This window comes from Platalea leucorodia (assembly GCF_965183815.1).
Source record: "Platalea leucorodia genome assembly, chromosome: 1".
Lineage (NCBI taxonomy): Eukaryota > Metazoa > Chordata > Aves > Pelecaniformes > Threskiornithidae > Platalea > Platalea leucorodia.
The window spans coordinates 153,577,984-153,604,931 of record NC_138823.1 but is presented as its reverse complement, the minus strand read 5'-3'; the positions used below and the strand labels follow the sequence as shown (position 1 = coordinate 153,604,931).

Below are 26,948 nucleotides of genomic sequence, written 5' to 3'. Positions count from 1 at the left end.
TCCTGTGCACGGGTAATGGATGCTGTGTGGAGAGAGATTTTTGTGTAGCATAGATAAAAATGTCTTTTAAAAAAGTTTATATTGAAGATTGTAAACACGAACCAATAAAAAACAGAATTATCTATAAAGTACAGAAATACAGAAAACATCTCATTACGTCGGAAGAAATTTCTATTCATTCAGACTAGGTGATGGTCTGTCAGATAGCGAGTTATTGTTAGATGACAATAACTCATGTACCAGCTGTATGGGGCTTTTTGTGCATAAAATGATCTTTCTTTATTTCTTTGTCAGATTTCTATTTTGTTGTTATACCTTTCCACCACTTTGAACAAGAGAAATTGTTGTTTTGGGTTGTAGGAACTGTGCCACCTCTGTCACCAGAAGAGAAGAATTGAGTAAGAGAAGCAACAGGAAAAAATCAATTTGTACACACCATTCCCTGGCTTTTATGGCTCTGCTAAGGGACAGTTGTACAAAGCAGCGACTGACTTCCACTGTCCCTTTCTAAGCAAGAGACTGAGAAAGTTTCTAGTTTGCTGTGTGGTTAACCACACTGGGAAACTAGATTTTTTTAGTTGCTGAAAGACGCAAAGTTCTTACTCATTTGTGGCAGGGTAAATTAATTTATGATGGTGATTTGTTTGGCTGGTTACTTGTGCAGACATATTTTTGCAAGGTTATCTTGTGCTGGTTGAATTCAAGCTTTAATGTCTTGAAATGCAAGACTTGTTACTACAAAGTCTCTATCAAGACAAGAAGTTGTCATCAATTAAGAAAGCTTACGTTTGATGTGTCTGGGCAGAGACTGCTCTCACACAGGAAGCTTTTGAACACTGTGCTACGTATCACAGTTATTGAGACCTGAATTTCCTAGCAAAGTGTCATACATTTACAAGAAATAGAGTTGTGAAGGATAATTGTAAGGGAATTGATGCTACAGTCCGTATTTTAGAATAGTGGACTAATACTGTGCCAGGCCAAAGAAATATCAATACAGCAAATAGGAAAAGGAAATACTCATGCTGATGGAATGGAGTATTGATTTAAGAAAGGGTCAAAAATTTGCTGTGTGCTATAAATAAAAAAAACAGGTTTTAGCTGTGAATGTGCACTGGTGTTTGTTTATTTTTTTAGAGATTTTTGAGATTCCTAAAAGCAGTAGTATTGCAATATATGTAGGACTACAATCCTATTTTATTTGCTAATGAATGACTATAAGGAAAATAGATACTCTCTCTAAATTATCTGATTTGGCATGAGGATAGACAGATATTGACTGGAAGAAATACTCTGCTCCTGAAGGAAGGATACTTACAGTATATTTATAATCCTCTTTTGAAAAGCGAAGCAGAATTTCAGTTCCATATATTATTTCAGTTGGAGGGAACTAACCTGTGTAAGTTACTAGTAATTCATTGGCTTTGGGCTAAGGGTAACTCCCATCGTTAAGGATCTGCCTCTGTGTTTTTATTGGCTTTTAGTGATCAGACTGGGTAAGAACTAATCATCTTTAGAAGCTGAAGAATTTGTACAGCTTGTGGGAAAGTTGTGAAGACAAACTCATCAATTAAAAAGAAAAAAAAACAATTTTATCAGTCTCAATGGGATAAATGTATCTCCGTCAGCACAATCTCCATCTCCTGCTGTTTTACAAATGTGACTGTATTTGTATACCTTCAGGCAAACCAAGCAAAGCATTATTATGTTGAATAATCAATTCAAGTTTTGAACTCTCTAGCATGCTATTCTGGTCCAAAGGACAGTACCTGGAGCAGTGAGACAGCTTCGATTGTAAAATTGATTACATACAGAGACTTGGGAAAATTATATAGCGGCCTTAGCTGTCACTGGATGGACTGTTACATGGTATATTTGCTTTTGGTGAGAATGAAGCTGAGGAGCATGATGCTCTGAAAGCCTTGCTGAGTATGTACTTGGGAAGTCTGTGCACTAGAAGTTTGAGGTTGGAAAAGAGAGGTAGTGAAGCACAAGTGGGTGGAGGAGCTACAAACCCACCGAAGGCTTTGCTTGGGCTTCACTGGCATTAAGGAAGGGGAGCTCTTGCAATTGAATTGCCGGGCAATTGCGTTGTCCTTGGGTCCAGCTGGACCTGCGTTCTCCTTTGTCAGTCTTCCTTTTGTATTGGTTTAATAACCAGCTGCATTGTTAATGTGCAAGGACTGGTTGTTTTTTATAAGACACTTTTTTGTTTCTTTTAAACTAGAAAGATGAAAACTACAGAAGCCTACCACGAGATACTAGTAGCTGGTCTAACCAGTTTCAGAGAGACAATGCTCGTTCATCGTTAAGTGCCAGTCATCCCATGGTGGACAAGTGGCTGGAGAGGCAAGAACAGGTAATATATATGTGTATATATATATATTACTTTATCAATCTAATCTTTATGCTACTCCAAGCTATTACAAAGAAGTGTATTCTTATGTGATATTGGCTCTCTAAGCATGATAAAAAGCACCAGCAGCAGGCTGACTAAATTTGTATGGGATTCCTTCTGCTTCCAAAAAAACTGCATTAAGACTGAAATAGACAGCTGCAAATTATTTCATTTTTGAGTCATAAACACATTTATATAGTATGTGGAGTACTGCTGTTCTTCACAACTGATACCGACAGTGTTATTTTAATTAGAGAGTATTATTTTGATAAACATTTTGCTGTTGAAAGCTAATAATATTACTACAGAATAGCCAAATGTGGGTCAGTTTTGGCATTGCACTTTTAAATGCTTGTTATTCTTAACATTGTAAAATATATTAGTTACAAATTTGAAGTCAGTGTTCTGTTTATTTAGTGTACATTTATACTGCTTTTGATCTTGAGCTTTTTTGAGGTACTAAGTAATTCCAGCTTGTTTTTTTAATTAATAAGATGGTAGTCATAGATGTTTAAAGGTCTGAAATTAAAATTACCTAGCAGTCACTTTATGCATTTGTATGTCTGAAATCTTCCAAGAAGTGTCTTCAAACGTATAATAAAAATGCATCTTTACTATGGAGACTGGAAATATAATAGGAAGCCCATATATAGGGTAGTGCATATGTAGGATTATTACCTCATTTTTCTTCTTTATACAATGTGACAGGAAAACATTGAGTTTTTTGCATTGAACACAAATGTACAAATTTTGTATTTTACAGCAATAGGGCATAAAACCAGAATTTGCTTCATACAGAGGAGCTTCAAAATGAAATTTTCCATTTGACACAGCCCAAGCTTCTTACACTGTGCCTTGTGAATGGAGGGGAATGTTGAGAGTCCAACACTGGGCTGATGTCCTGGGACTGGTCCCCTTCACCCTCAAATCCCAGACCAATATTTCAAGTCCAGAATTGCCAAATCCTAGGATATTCCAAACGTTCTCTATTCAACCCCATTCTTAGTTAAAAAGGAGCTTAAGTTATATCACAGAGTATAAAAACCTAAAAAAAACCCCAAATGCGAGCTATGAACTATTTTTGTATCTTGTAATTAGCTGCAGATTCATTTAAAATCATATATTTTATCAAAAAACCTCTCTTTGGTCCTTGTATATTTTCCTCTGCACATTTAATGATAGTGCTAATTCTGTTACTATTTTCCTCTCAAAAGATGTAGAGTTTGTGCAGATGAGGTTAGCTGCTGTCCCTGTATCTGCCTGTGCTGAAATAGAAGGTTGGTGCCCAGATTGGAAGGCATCTCCTGTGACGGTTCTGCTTGTTTGATGTTTTCGAGGCATATTTCCATGAGTCATTAGATTTTCACATGGCATTTAATGAAACTGTTTTCTCAGCAAAAGAAGTTGGATTAGGAATCTTAATAGTGATCATCTTTTAAAATGTTTGGTACATGAATATTTTAATATATGATGTTTTATATTAAGTTTTGTGCTGATTTTGGTCTCTGAACAGCTTAATTATTTCAATTTATTCACTGGTTAGATAAATAATTGGGCACTAGTGGTAGACTGGAAGTGTATCTGTTACGTGAGTTAACTGATTGAAGTCCAAAATTGCAAATACCACATTTCTTCTGAGCAAGTTTTCTACTTTTTGGTTTTGTTTGTTTGTGGTGGTGTTTTTTGAGAGAGAAAGAGAGAGAGAAGTTTCATTCTTTAAACGTGTTAATGAATCTGCATGTACCTGGAAGACCAGGATCCTTTTGTGATTTCATATCTGCAGGATAATTAATTAGACTGAAACCTGTTTAACAGGTGTGCGCAGGAGAAGAAAGCCCGTAGTGAGAGTGGGATGCAGCACAGCTCTGCAGAGAGAGGGAGGGAAGGGCCTGGCAGGGGACAGAGCAGCTGCAGAGAGAGAGATTCTTCCACCGTTTTTGCGGGGTTTAAACTCTAGTATCTTTTTCAGTATCCTCTGTGGGCTTTTTGTTTCTCACTGGTTAAGCCTTTCCCTTCTGTGAAGAAGAAACCCAAGCGACGAGGTTGCTATCTGGCATAATCAATTAATTTAGCAACTTCCAGTCCTGTTCCTGTGTGCTCGACAGAGCTGCGGAGGGGCTGGCGTGGTCTGCGCACCCTGCCCGTGCATGCATGAAAAGTAGCAGACAGCAGGTCTGGCACCAAGGGTACGGCAGTGACAGTGCCAAGAAACCTCTTGTGCAGAACCCATTACAGATACCAGCGGTAATAACAGCCCTCATCTAACCTGCCTTTATGGCTCTTTAGAGGAGATAGTAGTAAACATTAGAGTAATCTTGCAGACTCCAGAGGCTTGTCGTTGGAGGAAGGCTCTTCTGGCTTGGATTGAGTTGCTTCTCTTGAAGCTTGCCTCATCTCTTCCTTTCGAATATAAGGAGAAAAAAATTTCCAGGATGATCTTTGTCAGCTTCTAACATACACGAACATTCACTGGAATTGCGCTTTGAGGAGTGAAGGTGTGATGTGCAAAGAACTGCAGTTATTTTTGTGTGGACAACACCTCGTTTCCCGTGAACAGACCTATGGAGCAAACTGTGATTCTGCAGCATCACAGCCTGTTCTGCAGATGAAACTGCAAGAGATCTTGTTTCTAGGAAATCATTATAGGCTGCCCTGGCAGTGACTAATAAGGGCTCAGAATTAGATATGTTCTAGTAGTTGTTAAAGAAATAGTTCTGTAAACTTGTCTAGGTTTTAGCACCTTAAAACAGAGGAATGCCTGAAGCCCGTTAAAATTCCTGGAAGTAATTGCTTTTGCTCCTATCTGTTGTGCTTTACTAGGGCCCTGCTAAATTAGAGTGATACATCAAAGAAATGGAAAAGATTAACTCTGCTTTCTGAGTCCTTTAAGATATTCTGATTGTACATGCTGGTTAGCTATATCTACCTAAGGATTGTTCCCAGTTCAGTTCCAGAGCCCTCTGGTCGTCCTCAGGGCAAATGGTCCATGTATTTCTCAGAAAGTTTTGGTATTTCTCAAGCCCACAAAGTAAGTTCTGTGAAACTGTTTGCACCAAAGAATCATTCACTGCTATAAAGCTGAAAATCCAAATACAGTTTCAGAATACAGTTAAAAAGTTAAGGATTGTGTTTTTCACTCTTTTGCTCAATAATTTCATTAATTCTCTCCTACAGATTGTCAAGTGCTAGGAACAAAATTTGCAATCTTTAATTTAATTCTGAAATATCTTAAAAAAAGAAAAACTTGGGTTTTGTTCTTCACCTTGCCCTCCACAGCACTTTCTTTTCCCCCCACAGCAACCAAACGTTGAGGAATAGTTGAAAAATCTTATTTCCTCTGAAATTTATTCAGATATATGGTAATGCCACTTTTATTTGAGAAATCTTTTTTTCTTCAGTTCGCCTCAAGACTTGTTCAGGCCCTGATCAAATCTGGACTCATGCTGTTTCATACAAGGGAGACATAAAAAGGAAATGTATGAAAGAGTTAAACTTTTCACGAATTCCTTAAGTTTAAGTACAGAGAAAGCTTCTCTCGGGTGGTTATTTTAGTTTCATTAGTCAAATATTGGAACTGGCAGCAATCAAGACACCTTGAACTGAAATAGTATATTCCTTGCTCTGCTGGAGAGGCCTGTTGCGCAGAAGGATTAAGAGGACCCGGCTGTGCTGTGCCCTGCGAAGGGGTGCGAGAGCAGCAGGAGAGGGAAATTCTACAGCTGCCCTCCTTAATTATGAAGCGGTTGATCAGATTTGCAAATACAATAAGATTGGTTCAATTAAAATTATATGCAAATATATATACATAACTATTGGATATATATCTGTATTTGTCAGTGCATGAAAGCTAGGTAGGAGATGGAGTAAAATTTCATGGTTATTACTGAAGAACAGGTCTGATTCCTAAAATCCCAGTCGCTTTCTGGTATCTAGCAAAAACCGGAGATAAAAGCAACTCAAATGTATTCTGAAATGGGAAGAGAAGTTGGTTACTACTGCTGAAGTGTGCTGTATGGAACACTTCCCCTAAGTTACTCGTGTTCATGGCATCTGTCCTGGTTTCAGCTGGGATAGAGTTAATTTTCTTCTTGGTAGCCAGTATGGTGCTGTGTTTTGGGTTTAGGATGAGAACAATGTCCATAACACACTAATGCTTTGGTTCTTGCTAAGTAGTGCTAAGCTGTTGCTAAATAGTTGCTAAGCAGTGCTTACACTGGTCAAGGGCTGTCCAGCTTCCCATGCTCTGCCTGGTGCTGGGAGGGGGCACAGCCAGGACAGCTGACCCAAACTGGCCAAAGGGCTACTCCATACCATAAGACATCATGCTCAGTATATGAGCGGGGGGAGTTGGCTGGGGGGCAGCGATCGCTGCTTGGAGACGTGCTGGGCATGGATCGGCGGGTGGTGAGCAGTTGTACCATGTATCACTTGTTTTGTATTATTATTATTATTATTATTTGTTATTATTGTTATTATTACTATTACTACTGTTCTATTTTTATTTTACTTCAGTTATTAAACTGTTCTTATCTCAACCCACAAGTTTTCCCCTTTTGCCCTTCCAATTCTCTCCCCCATCCCACCAAGGGGCAGTGAGCGAGCGGCTGCGTGTTGCTTAGTTGCTGGCTGGGGTTAAACCACGACAACATCTGGCCATAGTAATCTGGTTCAGTATCTCTGGCTCCTTTTTCAATGAGATCAGACGTACAAGTAGCATGTGGTCTCACATCTCCAGCTGTAGAGTACCTGCCTTCAGCCTGTATTTTCGACAAAATAAGGCCGGCTTTTAATATGATTGAGTATACTCTCTTAATACATTTGGATGCTATAAATAAGTGCGTTTCAGCACTGTCAGTTGAAAAAAAAAATAATCAGAGCTTCAGAGGTAGGTTGGTGAATTTAAACCATTAATTTCCTGTGGATTCTCATACTGCAGCTTACCCATGTTGTCAAGTCTTTCATTTAACAACAAAAACTCAGCTTCTGTTTTATACCGTAAGGTAAGAATAGAAAGCAGAAATGCAGCTTATTTACTTTGTTTAGTTCTGAATGTTTCATAGTGGTATAGCTAATGTATATAAATATTTTTATTTTCACTAGTGCCCCTCTTTTGTGTTTCTCCTTGTCTGACAGGTGTATTCTGGCTTTTGTTTCAGGGTTTTATTATGACTGTAACTACAGTGGAAAGGTCTGCAACTTCTGTGTTTCATGGCCTGCAGATGGGGAGGCTTGGGGGTTGGAGGCTCTTCTTATCTCAAACTCCTCACATGTAGAGGTTGAAACTGCAGTAAAAATTATTGTCGTTAGTAAGGAATTGTGCTTTAAGATTTGGAAAAAGGATTAGCTAGGCTTCAGTTGGAAGAATACTTTTTAACTTGTTATCCATTACTCTGTACAATGTCAAGATAGAGTCTCATTGCTTTCCTCCCTATCTGAGTACAGGTACTTTCTAATTTGTCTCTTGTGATAACAACCTTAATGAACATAGAACCATGACAGCATATAAATTATAAATTACAAAGATGGTTTTAAAGCTTGTCCTATTCCTTGTAAAGAATTTCTGTCACAGAGATATGCATATGTTCGAAGCCTTAGGCCTAATGCAGAGGCCTGTCTTTCTGAGTGGTCTTCAGTGGATTGTCCCGCACGAAGGGCAGGGGGTGTATGGGAGCAGCCAGAAAGCTATCCAGGGATTGCGAAACCAGGCAGGGCTACTCTGAGCCTGATCACGGGAGGGAAGAATGTTACCAGCTAGCGAACAAGGCCGTGGCTCATGTAGTTTGCTTGTTTCTGCAGGTAGAGCTATGGGACGTGGCTAAGAAAGGCATGGCTTGGCACCCAACTTAGTATTAAATAATTGGCCATAGCTATAACTATGGGAAGGTGGAAGCAGTGACTAGTGCCTTGGTAGCGGACTCACTTCAGGTTTATATTAGCCAAAGGGCTGATCAGAAGACCACAAGTTGCAAGACTGCAAGAGTTCAAAGTCTCCCCAGTCCCATATCCACTTGCAAATTCAGCTTTTTTACTATTTGAGACAGGGGTTCTTGGCCATGTGATCACACTGGCTTCCACCTGATGGGGCTGTCAACACCCCAAGTGCTACAGCTGTTTCTTCTTGCTTTTGTACTATGAAGAAGGTGAAAAGCTTGATTTGGCCTGAGAATACTTTCTCTTAGCTGCTGCTGCAGGTCATTAGGCATTGACTGCTCCCTTTATTTCTGTGTATTGGCAAGATGTTAACTCCTTGAGCTCGGAAACTCAAATGCTCAAAGGAAGCGTAAGCTATAAAGTGCTGGCTTGACCCTCCACTCAGCAGGAAGAGGAGCGGTTAAGTTTCAGCAAGGGCGGTGGTTGCATCTAGCTCTGAGCCAGCCAGATGCCCTGTCTGGCTGCCAGAAGAACACCTTGGCATCTTGAAGCCATTACTAAACACAGGTGTAATAATCTTTTTCTTTTTTTTCTTTTCTTTTTCTTTGATTGATCACACCTTTGGAATATTCTTTTATATATAATATGGTCAAAATTATTAAATAATTTCTAATAGCATTTGACTTCCCAAAAGAGCGTAGTGGTATTGGGTGTCACTGATCTGTCTGTGATCACAATTAAGTGATTATTCTGTAGACTTGTTTCAGTGTTCTCCCTGTGTTGCATTTATTATTATTATATTAGAAAAAATACTATGCATAGTGAGCTCCAAAATGAGAAATCTGTATTTAGGTGTTTATAATGTTAGTAACATAAAAATATAGTTACATATAGTTATGTAGTTACATAAAAATATCAAAACTCCTATTGTGGTAGTACTGGAGCCTAGATCTTCATTGAGTCGAGTCATGCGTGCGGTCAGCTGGGTCGCGTCCAGGCTGGAGCCTGCTGAGCTGCTTCCAGCGGCTGAGGCTCTGGGGTGCTGAGGTGCCCATTTCCCATAGACACATCTTGATCTGGGAGACTTGCTGGAGCCGGTTCTGTATTATGTGTCAGAGTGCTTAAAAAGGGGCACGGGAGCGTAAAACAAGCTCTTACGATGGGCATGTAAGTTCCCTATTTCTGTATTTATGATTTCTGCTTTTTATGGTTAAAATCTTTACCACGTTTTTCTGTAATGAGAACCAGAATCACAGGCCTTTTCTAGGTTTAAATCTGACTTTGAACCTGACTGGCTTCAGATCCATATTTCTAACTCTAAACTTCATTTCCATATTTAAAAGCCATTTGATTTTTAGGTTCTAACTTGATCTGTTTCTGATTTTTATGCAGACGCTAATTCCTATGCCCAGAAGAGTTGTCATGTCTTCTGAATTCAGAAGAGTCTCTGTATTCTTCTGTATAAAGCTTAGATATGAACACACTAATATATGTGTTTATTAAATATTCTCTAAATGTGTGTGTATAACTACAGAAACAGAGCGAAGAAGCCTGAAAGAGAAAAGCTTATCTGTGTGCTGAATGCATGAGTATGTACAGAGAATCAAATTCCAAACTACAGTATGTATTAGTTTTAAGAAAATATTAACATGGAATTTAGAAGTCTGTGCACTTTTATGCAAAATGGACATTTGTGGACATGACCATAATTGTATATTTTGGAATGAGATTCTTCTTATTATTTGTCTTGGAGTCAGGAACAAATTTGAAGTTGTTTTTCAGTGCTGAGGGTTTCAGTTTATATAAGGTAGGAGGTTGGAATAAACAGCTTTATTGCTTGGGGACAGCTGTAGTGGTGACGCTTTTATAAACAATGGTTCATGCTGGCATCTATCTTGCTCTACTTTGAAAAATAATCTGTCATTTCATACTGTGTATTAAATAGGTGAGAGAGTTCGGGGGCTGCAGTCTGCTTTCAGTTATATGCTGCTGTGTAGATATGAATTCAGTAGCAGAATAGCTCTATATGTGGAGAGGTGATTATAGTCTACAATTTAAAAAAAAAAAAAACAAACAGAAAAGCCAATTTTACAAAAAATCTCATGGATTTTAAGTGTTATACAGAAAGAAACACTTCATGTTCAGACGTATATCCTCACATTCAAACACTCTCATGCTCTTGGATGTATGTACACATGCACATAAGTATGCAGGTGGACTGGGCTGAAATGTAAAGAATCGTGGAACAGCCCAGGTTGGAAGGGACCTCAGAAGTCTGCCTGTGTCTTTCATGTATTGTGGGGACCAGAACTGGACATGGTACTCCAGGTGCAGCCTGACAAGCGCTGGTATCTGCTAGAAGACCTACTCTGTTCTGCAGAACCTTTTTGAAGTGTGTTGGCATGCATGAAGGGCATTTTCCAACTTTCTAGTAACCATACATTGCTGTTTTCCTGCCCTTTAGGACCAAACTATTTAAATAATCATGTTGTTGTAGTTAATGGTAATAAATCTGTGATACCAGGGATATAATAATACTCTTTTAAATTACATGGAGATGCTGTAAGAAGGCTTAAATAAATTATTGCTGTTAGTTTTCCGACTATTTTCTGAATATTTTGCAGAACATTATTATCTCTGGCTTTTTTGACTGCTGTCTATCCGTGGTAGCAGGTCAGATAAGGACATCCGAAAATGCCTTACTGGCCCTGGAAGAGTGTTTCATCTAAAGGATGTCTCAATTCTTCATTTTCTTCTTTTAAGAAGTTGTTTTCTTTCTTCACGCTGTGAAAGAGGTTTATCTTCTCATATGTTTACTTTTTAGTCCAAGCGTATATAATGTATCCCAACGAGTTGTTTGTAATAGAAATGCTCTCACTATTTTCATAATGTGCTTGTTGCTGTTACCATGCCGCGTCCTCAAAAGCTCCGGTGGGATGTGGTATGAGTTAGTGCTGCGCGGCCCTGCTCGAGGCGGCGATGGCTGCGTGGGTCCCGGGGGCTCCATGCAGCCCTGCCTGCGTGGCCGAGAGCACGGGCAGCGCGGGCGCAAGGTGGCCCCGTGACGGCAGAGCGAGCAATCCTGAGCGGGAGCTGCAATTACAGCGTGCCAAAGTAATGCAGAAGTGAAATACATTAGTAAAATGAAAATTTGTCCTCATTCCCTTGGTGAGTAATACAGTTAATGAAAATAGATCTAGCCAAATTAAGATAATTTATTTCATTAGTTTACAGCACTGTAAAACTTTTCCGGGCAGTACAGCCCTTCCATACAAACCTGAAATAGATGCAGTTCCACTATTCACTTCAAAGACCACAAAGGTTAAAAGTTTTAAGTGTATTAAAGCAATTCTGTTAATTGTGTCTATAGAGGATTCTCCCTCGCCCTTGGTAAAGTATTCTTAATTTAAAATTCACATTATGCTCATTCTGCATTCTAGCCTTTTAACCAAAGTGTAAATATGTAAGTGATTACTTGTATCTTTGAGGCTTAAAAAGAAATTCTGCATTTTTGTTTCAGAAGGTGGTACTGGTAGTACATGGTATTGATATTTTACCCTTTTTTCCTTCCATTTTGTGTTCTTCTCATGTTCTGTGCTCTACGTTTCTCTTCTTCCTGCATACCTGCTTTGTGTTTTACAATACAGTTTTCTACAGAACAGCAACCAATTCCTTGGAAAGAAAGAGATGACGTCTCTAAATCCCAGCTCCCCAAATCCCTTCTGTTTCATTTTCTAGAGTCTTGACGATGTCCTTTTTTATATTCTCTCAGAAAGACACCATTCAAAATCAAAGTTATCCCAAATAATGTTTTTTTTTTTTTTTTTTTTTTTCTCTGTTCCTTTCAAATTATAAGAAAACCCAAGACTGAGAATTTGCTTGGTTTTGTTGGCAAGCCAAACTTCTATAATTCTGCATTAGAAGTCAGTCTGGCCTTACCTTAAGCTTCACATTAAGTTGATTTTCAGTTAACTTAATTTGTGTTTTAGAATTTGCTTGACTTGAAATGGAAAAATAAGTGCCTTTTTTTTTTTTTTTTTTTAATAGTCTAGTTTTCTTCCTGGTACAATTTTTCTTCTAAGTGGTTAATGTTACTTATTTAAAAGACATATTTATATTATTAATTTGTAGTGGAAGTTGTAGTCCTTTTTACAACAAAATAGAACAACTTATCTGGACAGGAATATGGATGTGAGGGCTCTTCGCTTTTCACTGTATTTTTTAGGTGAGATGCAGGTAAATCACTGCTGAGTCATGCAAGTCAGTTACTTCCAAGCAGAACAGAAATAAAGTCAGAGTGGTTATTTTGGGCAAGGGAAAATGGCAGATTTTATCTGAATGGGAAACTTATCTGATTTATTGAATAACAGCAGGATGATTTTTATACTTTTTTCTTTCTATGAATTATTAATTATGGGAAAGATGCTTTCAGAAAGGGGCAGGTTGGGCCTGTCTGTTGTGGAAGTGATCATTAATTTATCTTCCATTGATGGAAATAGGAAAGGTGGTTATTCCTTGAAATCCTGTGTGGACAGGTCACTTTAATGACGTGGTTGCACTTTGCTGTAAAGGGGAATGGTACTGTGTAACTTGGAGTTAATAACTGAGTGGAAGTAGTTTGTGTGGGGTTTTGTTTTATTTTGGGTTTTAAATTTAATCTTGAATTTATCGCTTAAGTACAAGCATTTCATTATTGAATGTAGTACTCTCTGGCTGTATTAAGTGGTTACTGTAATTTATAGGATACTTGGAGAAATGTCATGATTCCTCATGAAGTGACACAGCAAGATTTAGTGAGTGCAGCAACTGAGTGAATGGAATTATGTAATATGACCTAGTTGATGCGATATACCATAAGATTTTAATTTATTTCATCAGTTTGACTGGAAGAGAAAAGAAGATAATAGACCAGCCTCGCCAATTCATTCACTGACTGATTTGAAAATAAGTCCATTCTAAATTTATCTTGAAACTACTTGGAGTTGCATATGAAACGGTCAACCTCAATAGTTTCCAGGGCTGGGGAGGGGGCGAGCAGGGAGAATAGGAATTTGGTTGCTTAGGAAATCAGGATGTATGAAAAAGTTATTTACTTTTGTATGTGTCACATGCAAAACAGAAGGAACAACAATCCGTCTCTTCTTTTTAAATTTATTTTATTTGATCTGATTTAATAAATAATTAAAAAGTGTTTTCATAAGACTCAGCAACTAACTGCCAGCTGCCTTGTGGCACTGATAAGGGCTTTTGCTGAAGCCCTATGCCGAAGAAGGAAAACTGATTTGTAACTGGTGCCGTTACTCTGGTTGAGGTGGATTCCATACTCAGGATACACAGAATTAGAACAAATACAGCACAGCTAGTGTTTCCATGAGGAAGCAATCGATTGGAAACATATGAAGCCCTAAAAATATTAATGAACTAAAGACTTTCTGTAATGTACTGCTGTAAAGATTTTACTTTTTAAATAAATATTCCTTTTAAGTTTTGATCTCTTGTATGTGATATTTTAAGATCAAAAATTGTTGCCCAGATTCCATCTTAAGATATCACTCACTTTCATGCCAGCTGCATGTGATTGCTTTAACTTCATTTGGGTTGAAAATTTTTATGCTGCTTTTTCCAGCCCAGAGATGACTATATATGAATTTGAACAAAATCAGTTGGCTATTATTATTTTAGCATATTTGCCATTTAAAATATTGTTTGTTTTCACAGTTTAGAAATTAACGTTAAGGGCAGCATACATACAGAACTACTTCCAAAATGGGGGGGAAATTATCCTTTAGGCTGTATATTGCAAACATTTTTACAGACTGTGGAATAAGCACCTGAGGAGTGAGGTATCCAGTATGAACAAAACCTTTGGTCCTCTTAGTGTTTCTTCAGAATACGAGGCAGGAAGCCAGTGTTCAATCACTTTGTATCAAAACTTTATTTCCTCTTCCTTTTGGATACCCTCATTTGTCTTCTAAAATCTTTACTTTCCTAATGTGTAGGAATTCATGGTTGCGCATAATTTCAACTCATTTATCTAAAGCACTGACTAAATTAAATGTCCCTCAAGAAAGTGGTCATATCTGTGAGCATCTCTATTTAAAATTATTGAAAGTTACATTGGGTATTCTATCATACCGTTTTTATTTATCTCGATTTTCTAGGCAATAATTGTTACAACAAAGCACAGATTTCATAAAGCAGGCCCATCAGTATTTCCTCCTTGTAGTTACACTTCGTCACTATAAGTAGCTTTCTCTTCATGAAGACTCTTTTAACTCATCCTCTCATCAAAACTGATGGATTTTGCTGGTGATTTGAAGGTCAGTAAAATTGGTCTCTGTGCAAAAGAAGCATCTTATATTATTATACTTCAGTAGGTTAGTGTGTATCACAGCATTCTGGGTAGGTGAAATTAATGGGGCTCAAGGAGTGCCATTTCCCCCCTAAATTAACAAATGTCAGTCTTACTGAAAAGCTGAAGATTGGGTAGGAGGCACTTGAGGTCCATACTTGTGTCTCAGGGGACATCAGAAAATACTGGGATGTAGGCTGGGAAATGTGTAGAAAAAAACAGGAATTATTATATCTGAATCTATGTGAAATTCCTATCTCTTTGCAGTGCAGTTCCCTGATGACTTTTTTCATTTCACAGCTCCATGTGCATGTAAATATAAAAAGCGGCACAGTTGAAGAGAAGTCGTGCCCTCCTATGCCGGGCCCCTGGGGGTTTGAGCGCGCTGGCGTCAGGCACGCTTTGACTTGTCTTACTCTAAAGCCAAACCTCAGAAACCTGGGGTGAATTCAGAGCAGCGCTTGCATCTGCAGCGTGCAGCTGGGACTCTGTTTCGGGATGGTGGGAGTCATTTCGAAACCGCCTCCCGGGCGGTTGCAGCAGGGCAAGCAGCAGCTGCTGAAGCTCTGCTGGCTTGCGCTAGCTGGAGGCTGATAGGTGTCCTGGGGAGAAGTGATACCTTTCTGGGTCATCTGAATTTGGAGCCTCTACAGAAGACAAAATTTATTTGATTCATGACAGCATCTCTCTGTTTGCCCATTAACGTATAGCAAACTTTCCTGTTCGTTTTTATAGTTCATCATTCTTACTGCTCATCCATATATGCATTAGAGTTAAATGAAGTACACGTCCATGCTTGTTTATATACTAGAAATACAGAACACTTCATTAACTGCCCACTTTTACAAGCAGTATTTTAAAGTGCTGTCATTGATGACACATACAGATATATGTGTATCTGTATGTTTAAATGTGTCCGTTTATAACTTGTAAAACTTACTTTATGACAAATGTTTTTCTTGTAATTGTGTTTTTAAATACATTCATGTTGTGGAGTTCTCAGTCACCTGCCTGATATTATTATTATTATTATCCAGATAACTTCAGTAATTGTTTTAGAGGCGAAAGTGCCCAGTGTAAACTTTCGCATGCTAAAAGAGATCATAAAGAAATATCATTTTGTTTTCTTTTGAATTTGACTTTGTTTTTTAGCAGTAGTCTTTATGGTTATATATCTACAGCTAGCCTGAAATTATGCTGAGGGTTTGTTCAGTCATGCATAGCAGTATCAATTTAATGCATTTAACAATCTGGAAGAGTAGTCTTCAGTAATGCGTTTCAAAGTTACTACTAATAATTTTTCATTTCAAGTTCTGATTTTAAGAAGATCTTTCAGGAAAAGCTGAACTTCAAGCATATAGGTACTACACATCAGTTTCTCAATATTCAAATCTTGGATTGTTTTTAGTTCCCTGATTTAATACCAATAGCCTGAACTGGGATATCTTTTAGGTAATTGTGGTGATTGAAATCAAGGAGACCTTAAATAAGATCGGAGGTCAGCAAAGCTATTAGCGTGACAAAGTTTAACAACATGGAATCTGGGAAGCACAGTCTGGCTTCCATCCGGAGCAAGAAGCTTGAATATCGTTTCAAGAAGGAATGCTTCAGAAATGCTCAAATAACCAGTTCATGCTCACTCCTGTAGTATTATAAATCTGTAAATGGATTCTGCAAGTCACCTCTCTTATCTCATTTACACAGATAAAGAATTTTTTTTTGCTGAAGACATTAATTTCACAGTGTTGGATAGTTTAATTTTCTTCCCTTCTATTTTAGTAGACTGGCAGTGCAGATATCACCGTCTCTGACACGTCATTTTTTCTCTGTACAATACGGTGTATTTTGTGGCTCTAGCGCAGCAGTAGACTGGCCCAGAAATCACAATCTGGGATTATTGTCTTTGTGTATCCTCAAGGAGTAATATTTTAAAGTCACTGCATCTGTTGGTACTTAAGAGCATGATTTTTACTTTTTATTTTTGCCAGTTTTTACCATCTGTGTGTCTGGTTTTTGGCTCCTTGATTTAATTTTTCAGTTTAATTTCTCAGTTGCACTGGGATTTCTTCCTCTTTCTCACACATGCTCTTTTTGACTCATCCATGAACTTATATTAAAAAAAAAAAGAAAAAAATAGAAAAAAAAAAAAGAAATTATTTACAGCAGTTGCATAGTAAAATTCTTGGCCTTCACAATTTGGAGTTTTTAATGATATCTTTTTATCAAGTCTCTTCTAGTAAATGCACGTCATTTTTGGAAGTGAAATAACTTTTATTAGACTTTGTTTAAGTTTTAAAAAATTAGTTTGGATTAAATTGAAGCATTTTGGCGGGAAAAGCTAGCTTGGTCACATTAAACACATTCTAGTCTTTCATACTCATTTAGTTTTTAATGCCCAAGAGGGAGTAATTTTCTTGAGAAATCTGTGTTGTAATCATAAACAGACATAATTCAGTAATTTTCTCATGAAACATTGGCTTAAGTTTTGGCACTAACGACTTGAAACTCACACAAGCAGGAACATTTTTGTTTAAATTCCAAGAAAAATACTAATGAAATATATTAAAATAGAAACAAAATATACATACAGTGTTACAGACTGTTTTCAATAAAAAGGATGTATCTTCGTCAATTGAATAAATGACTCATGAATTCAGGCATGTTCTAGCATTTCAAGAATGTTCTGATAGAACTTGTATCATTTTCTTTGCTTATCCCTGAGAAGTTTTTACAAAATATTACATTATGTAAATAAATTTTTTGATGTATGAGGGTTACTGTATAGCACATCTATCAAATATTTTGCTTCTGTATGTGTCTGTGAATATTGAAAACTCCACTGCAGCTCTGATCTTTTCCTTGACATATATATTTTGCTTCTCACTTAAAATATAATAGATTCCTTAAGGTCGAATTTAATGGCTTTTTAAAAAACAGGCCGGTTTATTTTTAGCCTCTTTCAAATATTTTGTAACTGGGGATTTTAAAGTTTATTTTTACCTTCTGATGTACTTGCTTGCTCATAGTTGATTTTCAAACCAGATTATGGACCTCTTCCTTTTTGATCTTTTTTTTTTTTTTCCCGGTTTCTAATGAGTATTTTGCTTAGTGCTGAACAAAACAATGAGTAAGAGCCAGCACTAGCGCAGTAAAATACCAGCAGTAGCAGGTAAAAACTTGTTCCTTTTTGAATACGTGGCTCCCATAATCTATAGTACCCTTTCTGTTTGTGTGGGCTGCTTTGAATTATTTTTCTTAACAATGCTGTAGACTATCAAAAGACCAAAAGAAATACTTCGTTCACTTGAGAAAGCATTTTTTGAAAGGAAGTGTTGCTGTGAAATTCTGAGGAGTGGAATTAGTCATCTTCTCTTCTGTTTACATATGCATATAGTTTTTCTTAAATATACTCTGTAACCATTTTTTACTGTGTTGTGAAACTGGGAGAGCGTGGTGGTTTTTCACTGAGTGATTTGAGCTTTCGTTCCCACTGGATTCCCATTGTGTTTTGCTGAAAACTTTTTGAGGAAGAGGAGTGTTAGTGCTGTATTTTAAATTCTCAGTTGTCATTAAAAAAACTGAGTGGGATTTTCCAGTTTTACTAATAGAGATTCCAACAGACCCTATTTTGAGTAGTACTGGGAATGATTTAAACTCGATTTTTCAAAATTTGAGTTCCAAAATTTTCCTTGGCTCTAAGGATTTTGTTACTGCCAGATTGAACTTCCCGATTTCCTGACAAAAACTCTGTTACTGTAAGTAAAGGGGAAAGCTGAGTGAGCAAACCAGTATGCGTTTTCCAGTCTACTGTGAGATGTGCACTTCATTACAATGCTGTAACAACATCCATGCAGGAATGGAACTGATTTAGAGTTGATAATATGTGATCACGAGACTGCTGATCATTTGTTTTCCTGTGGCTTGTATCTTAAAAAGTTGTATGGTTTCAGTTTGGAGTATAAATTAAGAATAACAAGTAGGATGCTTTCACTACTATGGTTTGTCGTCCATAGGACTGCTTAGAAAGCACCAGCAAAAATGATCGCCTCTGCTATCTTTTTTTCTTGCCTTCCACATGGAAAACAAGTTGGTCTCATATTCTCACGAGATGGACCTGTAATAGCCCATGAGCAGAAGCATGCATGCATTGGTCTTTCCATGGCGGCGGTTTACTTTGGGCTGAGAGAATTCAAGCAGTATTAAGAGAAGGGGACTCGAAGTGCAGTGATGAGAGCAATCCATCCGTTTCCGGCAGCATCCCCTCTGAACTGGAGCCTTGCTCCTGCTTTGAATCTGAACTCACTGTGTAAGTCTAAGGGTAACCCATATTTGAATGCCAGACACTCGGTTGTGCTTTACTGTGTATTTTAAAGGGCTTGTGGGAAGCTAGATGTAAACTTTCATGTTAGACAGTTTCCCAGCTGACTGGTACATTGAATTCATTGAGAATAGGAAGGGCTGGTTCAATTCATTTCCATCCCTTGTATCTCAGTCATTTTCTGCAACGACGCATAAGGATTGATTACCATAGCAACAGTGTTTTAGCTTGTACTACTGTGAATGTGGTTAATGATAATAGAATTATCTAGTCATTTTAAATCCTGTTATATTATTAGGTCATCTGAGCCATCCTCTTGCTATGTATTGAGTTATTCCCTGTAGCCTATCTTGTAGTTCTTTGTCCACGCTGCTTTTACATGTGTTGAGCAGTGGGGATTCTGCTGCTTCCCTTAGGAGACTTTCACAATCTGATATATCACCCCATTAAGGATTTTCTTCTGATATTTAGCCTCATTTCACCTCCTTTCTCCCAGCTACATGGATTTGTACCACATGGAAGTTCTGTTCTGATCTTCTTCCCTATCCAGCATTCGCAATTAATCCTTTTTCTTTACCTGCATCAGAAGACAACAGCTCAGTATTTGTGCGTTTCAGGATCTTCTTACAGGGAAAAGCAGGTTTCTAAATGCATCATCTCTTCTTCTTGACTACCGCATTTTGATAGGAAAGTGCCTAGTACTCAAAAAATATTTAGATGACCTGAACTGCATAGGCAAAGAGCTTCCAACTTTCCAGTGCTTAAATATATTCACATCAGCCTATGTACCACTAGATTGCCGGTTCTTACGCCTGCATCTGTGCCTCGCTCCTTCTGATGTCTCTAGTAGTGTGTGGCAAGTGGGAAGATGCAGGGTTTTTTTCTCATAAAGCTCGAGAAGTGCTCCTTAACCCTTGCCACAAGTCAGCAGAAGTAACCTCTCAGGCTGCCCTTCTTGTATGCCCGGTCTAAATGTGGATGGGCGTAGATATCTCTGCTATCCTCCACATACACTTTATCCTCTCTTGTGATTTACTGTGTTTCTAAATCCTTTCTACCTACATTGTTTTTCCATCATGAAGAGAAATCATTTCCAGTCATGTCCAAAGAGACATACAAATGGAGATGCAGTTGTCCTGCTCTACTTCAGGCATTGCGTAGTCTGTGCTATGTGTAGGAATTCTTTTAAAACAGGTAAAATACTTTTCTATACAGCGAGGCCTTGGGTTACCTGCAGATATTACATCATTGTCATACTCTCTGTCTGCTTTCTCAAAAGTTGTGGATTTGGTAAATAAGATGCAAGAGTATTGACATCTTCCCAGTAATCTGTTGTTCTCACTGCTTGCTTATGCTTTTGGAATAATTTTCTTCTTTAATATTTGATGTTATACAGTTGCCCATTTTTTTTTGTTTTTATTCATCTACAGTATAAATAAGTACATATTGCATTAATATTCATCCATGCTACCCGAAGAGGGCAGAAGACTGGGAATTGCCATTTGAAATTACTTTTAGAGCTAAATTTGCTGCAAAAATAGTTGATGCTGCAGTAAAAAACAGGTATATTAAATCTACCTTACTATTATCATTGACTGATTCTTTAATTTGTGGTGATTTTTGATGGGATTTTTTTGAGAGGTGGTGCTGCTCTTTCCAAGATTTTTCCCTTTGAGGCTTAGACTAGATTGCATTTCTCAGAATGCATTATCTTACATTTATTCAAGTTTCAATTTTCTCAGTCACCAGGCTTCTCAGTCCACCAGTGTGATATATATATCTGGAAAGTCTCGCAAAGCTCATTGATCATGTTTTAAAAGATTGTTTTAAACCTAAGTTGTATTTCACTGGCAAATTTCATCACTTTATTTTCAACTTGCTCTTCCGTATCATTAATTCTTTAGGTAACATTATCTTGCTGTCAGTCCCTTAGGAAAGTATTAGCTTTTCTATTTTAAAGATTGTTTTAATGTTCTTTCGTTTCTGTGTGTATATACATTCTCGTTCTTTTTCTCTGTTCGTTATTGCCTTCAACGTGGTTATATGTAAGAAGAGAAAAACAAGTGCATTTCATTAATTTTATGGAATCCTCTTGCCTACACTGTCTAGAATACATGTGTGCAAGATATTTCTTTAAGTTTTGTTGTTTTTTGTTTTGTTTTGTTTGTTTTAATTAAATCAAACTGCAGAAAGGTTATAACTATTAATATTAAGGAACTATTCTGAGCCTGCAAGTAGCTGAGGATAGACCACAAAAAAAAAGAGCGGGGAACCTGCTGATTTTAGTAAATTAAAATTCACAGCTTTTAAACTCATCTGTTTGTTTCTCCCCGTATTTTCTTCAAATCAGATCATTCTGTGAGAACACCATGAGCTTTATTAATTTCAGTGAGAAACCACAGCCTTTGTCACAGATTTTTTTTTTTTTTTTCTTTTAAACTGGCCTTGCCTTCATACTGAATTGGTTCTTAATTATAAGATATAGTGACCTTTATCTTATTTCAAAGGTTCACTCTCTAGTCTCTTCAAGATTTGAGTTCTGTGATGATAAAGCAGATGATTTTCTCCTCCCCACCTAGTCAGGACTATCGGCAGGCCAGTATTGTCCTTTCTCAAATTTGCTGCCATTTGAGGAAGTACAAAACACACTCGAGTCCTAATGACTTCGGACCTAACTTCCAAGGACAAGAGAAAAGCCTGTTGGTGAATTACTTGAGTTTTCTGTTATAGTGGCTCTTGCACTGTCCTCTGAAATAGCCAAAGCTGCCCATAACAACATACTAGAACAGCCCAGCTAGTTAGTCTGAAACTTGATGTATCCTCTGAAACTGGAAGGTGGACGTGCCCGAAGATCCTGCCCATGATGCAGCTGAAGAAGCACTCAGTGCAGTTTGATTTCTAAAGTTGCTTCTTTCTGAAACCCCAGCATTTGCTTGTTCTTCAAGTTTCTTCAAGCTTTCCTTTCATAGATTGAATTAGAAAGCTTCAGAATGGTAGGATAATAGCTCTTGCTTTCCCCTGGTTTCCTAAAAGTAGTTTTTTCCCCGTTTCAGAAAATCGGTATGAAGAGTTAAAGCAAAATAAACATTTCTTCAAGGAGGCCTTAGACTGGACTAGCTTCATTGACTGGCTTGTCTGGGATTCAAGTGTGGTTTATGGGAAATTGATAACAAGTTCCTGTACATTTGGAAACCTTCAACTCAGCTTTAGCTAGTTTATAACTGATTAAGTGGCAACTGAGAAAACCTTAGATCAAAATCGGAATGTTTAAATTTGAGGTTTAACAGTGGCTACCTCCTTTTAATCCTATTTGACAGAAGTTGTTCTGTTTCCTTATCGAATTTTGTTCCCAAAAATGCTATTGTTAACCTTAAAAGAGTGTTTATGTAGACATCTATGTATAAAGTGCCATGACTTTTTGATGAAGAGAGGCACTTGGGCACATGCCTCTCTAATGTGTATATGACTTCCCATGCTTTCACATTTTTTTTTTTTTGGGTGGGGTGGATGAAGAAGAATTCAACCACAAAACGTGTGGAGTTTTTTCCTTCTGTGTATGCATCTTAGCTTTTAATGAACTCGTGAAATAGCACCTAAAAGCATTGTTGTGCCTCTGTCTTAATTTGATCTCATCTAAGGAAGATGGTGGAATTTGAGTAATTTGTATGAAGTTGTTTAGGGAACTATTTATGTCGTGACAAATGAAGTTCTGCTGTAGATTAGAAACTGGCAGAGAGAAAAACAAATTATGGAAAATAGGTCAGCAGTATATGAGGGCAAGAGGGATTTATTCCTGGAAAGCCTGCTCGCTTTGAAAGAGGCAGAGAGCTGAGACGGCAACTTTAGTGAACAAGACACAATTATTTAGAGTAGTTGAAAATAGGTAGGATTTTGAAGGAGGCAATAGAAGAGGAATGAGATTGGACATAGAGCAGTGCAAGTTACTGAATGTTGAAAAGAATGCCTTGAGCTGTATGCGAAGCTGCAGATGAACGGTATCCTTTCAAACAACAGTCTGAGGCCACAGTGTTAGAGACATTTTAAGTCATCTCTGCTGCTGAAGGAAGCAGTCTTGGCCATGCTTTGCTTCCTCCCTTGTGCCTCCCTAAGCTTTTATGAGACTGTTAATTAGACTGAACTGGACCAGCCTGGGAAACGTAACCAATTAAAATTGTTTTTATTAAACATTAATTTTAATTTAGATGTTTTGTGTAATGATACAAATGCCTGAATAAGCAGAAAGTAGAAGGTGGACAGAGGGATCCAGTGATGAACATGACCATCTCGGGAGGGGAAAAGATGGGACTGCCTCTTTCAACAGACCACATCTGTGGTTTGCGCTGGCCTTGCAGGATAATGAAATGCCAGGCTGAGATGTTTTTGTGGGCAACACAATGGAAATTGCTTGGAAATACTGGACCTCCATCACGTGTGCTGAATTCAGTCCCTACTGCTTTGACTTGGGGCGAAAAAGGAAGGGAGAGAATCAGAAAGTAAAATAAGGTCTCTATCTGAGAATAAGTTTTAAAAAATTAATTATCTTGAGAAGCTGGTACCTGTTCTGGTGCAACAAATGGCACTAAATGAGTTATTTTTTGAAATGCCTTCCTTTTTGTATAACTTACAGTTAATTTGCAGAGTGCTTCTGGAGCTGTGGTTCTAGCAGTTGTGTGATGTCCTACGCTTTGTTTGTCAATACATTTTAGACAAGAGGTTGTCTTTGGTGTCCCTGGATAGCTTAGTGAGGTGGTGGTCATGGTGCAGTTTGGCTATTGATCATGTTTCATCACGTGTCGCGTAAGAGTTTTGCGTGACAGTGAGTGGTGCGGGCATGCTGGTGCGGGCTTGGGACCAAACTGCTCTGAGGGAATGGGTGCTTTCCCCAGCCTGTCTCCAGCTACCAGCCTCCTCTTGTGGGGGCCAGGGGCGACGGGGCCTGTGGTGCTGTTTGCCATGAATGGGGAATGACTTTATTGTCTGCAGTGAGGAGTCTAGATGTTTTTTTTTTATGTTTTCAAAAATTTGCTTAGCAGTCTTTTATTTTTAAGGTGTCATTTTAGCTTCTGTCCTTTTTGGTTCACTTCAGGAATACATGCAAGTATTCTACATTTTTCTGAAAGTAAGGCTTTGGCTATCTCAGAGAGATCACCCAAAACTGAAGGCATCTAAGACTGGAGGTGAACCTCAAACATATGGAAAGAAATCTTGTGTGCCTCAGTTTCCTCAAATAAAGAAAGAATTTGGAGAAGAACTTTTAATCTTCTTCCTGGGGGTGCAGTGAAGCTAAAGCCATTATTGTCCATGAAACGCTTTTGCCGTACTGTGCTGGAGGGCACTACAGAAGTACTGAGTACTATTTATTTTAAATTTGATTTAATGCTTTTGATTAAAAAATTAATAAAATTGTCATAGACCAGATTGTAACCCTGTAGGCACTTGGAATGGAGCATTCGTAAATGAAGCATTTACTGAGAAGTTTGAAATTGTTTTTCATGTTGACTTCAGCAAAACAAATTGAGCAAAGAACAATGAAAAATGCTATAGTATTTTCTGTTATTAAAATGGTGAATTTGTTTGGTGCCTAAGGTAAAATCCATGCTGTGCAAAAGGCCAAAAAAGAAAATGCTATGGCATAACAGGGAAACTCAATTGAAGCAATTTTAGTGGAGTTTCTCAGTGAAGGATGAGGTGAAAAGCAAAAAGTGGCATACAACTGTGCAATTCGGCAAAAGAGAAGTAAAAGATAAAGCTGCAAAATGTTAAAATCTCATCACTCAAACTTTGCCCAGGAGCCGAGAGCAGGCTTGGGTGCCTTCTGCCTCTGTAGCGAGGCTGGGTGCCCTGCATTGCCTTCACTGTGCCGGGGCTCCCTTGGGGAGCTTCCTCTCCTGGGACTTGGGGCCGGGACCTTGACTGGTTTTGTTCCTTTAGGGCAGGAAGAGCTGAAACAGAAAGAATTTACTTTAAGCTATGCAAGTTAGGGATCCCTTAGCTCGGGTGTGGTTGTCCATCTATGTGGTGTGTAATACAAAAGACCTTTGTAACAGATACACAGATATTTTTTCTTTTCAGCAGTAGGAATTTGAATCAAAAAAGTCATAAATCGAAGCTGTATGTTAGCGAATCCTAGTAAATGAGAACCGAAGATCAGTCACTGTCTAAATGAGAGGAAACCCATGTACTTTTCTTTAAGCAAGATGATAAAATAGTATAATTACGTTTTTCTAGTTCTTTGGGTAAAATTAACAGAGTGATTTTTAGTAACACAAAACTAAAACCTTTGAAAGTTATGTTTCCTAAATGAGATGAAATTCAAAGTTAAAGAATACATGCTAACTTTAAACTCCCACCAACATAGGGACTTTTACCTTATTGGAAAAGAGATATTTTAATTAAATTTTTAAAAAGCCAAGTCTTCAATAAGCTTTCTGATGTCATCTCTAAACAGTCCTGAGCCATGCCGAGAAAAATATCCAGAATTGAATTTTGTTATTAAGATGCCTGTGTGAGTAAAATGATGTTTTGTGTGACGGAGAACAGAGTGCTATACTTTTAGCTTGCTTCTAAATTGACTCTTACATTCAGTACTCAGGGGGATCGAACTGTTCTGTACTTGGCTGAAGCTAGTGAAACCTTGCATGCTGATACAGATCTGCAAATCAAGCAACAAGGGACTATTTCAGATTAAAAAAGAAAAAAGAAATGAATAAGGATAAAAGAGCTATGAGACCTGTTTGAAAATTGCCTAATGACAAATTCAAGTTGCTAAATAAGAAATGCTTTTTGTATCTTAAAAAAAAAAAAAAATCCTCAGAAGGATGAAAATCACGGTCTTTGAAAAGGTGAGGTGAATAATAATATATTCAGGAGCATTACAAGGAAAATGTGAAGTGATTTATGCAGAATTTTCTCCTTTCCTTTGTCTCGATATCAAGGGGAAACTATGTGACTCATCTATAATACATCTCTGCAGAAGTCTTTCAGATCTCTAAACTTATAGGTGGAGGCATGTACATTTGGTTTTCTGCAGGGGAAAAAAGTGCGTGTCCCAATTCCATGTATCCATTGTCATTTCTTCAGCTTTTAAAAATCATACAGGACTTAATGACTTCTTTTTTTTTTAATGTCTGTGTACAGAATAAGCTAACTTGTCAGATTAAAGGAAAAAGTATTTAAAATTCTGTTGTTCTACATTAGTTACAAGGAGGTGAACTCAGCGTGGATCTATTTATAGGAGAACTAATGGATGTGCCTAACTTGACCTACTTTAGACTACTCAAAGGAAAAAACAAACACACTGTAGTTGTACCACTGCCGTGTAATTTATTTTTTTCTTACCTTAAGAACGAAATAATGTCTTCGCTGTTGTGGCCTTCTAAATACATATGTATATTTAGAAGCTTGCTTGCTTGCTTGCTTGCTTGCTTATTTATTTATTTATTTATTTATTTCCTGGATGCCATAGTAACACTCCATGTTAGAAGTATATTGTGTGGGTTTTTTTTTTTTTTTTCCTTCCATAAACATCAACTTCTCCATATAAAAGGGATGTTAGTTTTTTGTTCTTTGCTGGTCCTGAAATCCCAGATCTGTATAACTTGGAATTGTGGAGTAGGAAGAACTCAAGTTCTTAAAGAAAACTAAACTTCATTTTGTAAAAATCACTCCTGTTTTGAAATAATTCAAGTAAAGCATCTTCTGGCAATGCAGGGGCAATTTTGTCTATATATGTATGTATTATATGAGTTAACCAGGGGTGGTAGTGGTATATAGATGCATTTGTATGTATCAGTTAACACGATGAAAGGGAAAATAAACGGTATATGAGGTCATCAACCAGAAGTTGTGTTTGTTACATGGCAAATGCCACACTCATGTTGGCCCACCTTGTGGAGATGTCTCTGTAATTGAGGTAATTCCTGCATTATTCAAGGCAAATGATAAAAGAGCCTGCACAAAACCAGGCCTGGCCTTTGGGCTAAACTTTGCAGGGGAATTTGATTATACAT

At 37.8% G+C, this 26,948-nt stretch overlaps 1 protein-coding gene across 8 annotated transcripts in view; it reads left to right on the top strand.

The window, feature by feature from the left end:
• The window catches only part of PARD3 (par-3 family cell polarity regulator), a gene marked incomplete at its 5' end in the record, with an annotated part of 469,207 nt that overhangs the window by 205,137 nt on the left and 237,122 nt on the right, over nucleotides 1–26,948 (top strand). For 6 of the 8 annotated variants that reach the window (XM_082311552.1, XM_082311549.1, XM_082311546.1 and 3 more), the window contains one exon: nucleotides 2,228–2,359. The exons of the other annotated variants lie outside the window; for them this stretch is intronic. In XM_082311552.1, the coding sequence (XP_082167678.1) occupies nucleotides 2,228–2,359 (132 nt within the window). The remainder of the gene's footprint in view (nucleotides 1–2,227; nucleotides 2,360–26,948) is intronic. 8 annotated transcript variants of the gene reach the window in all.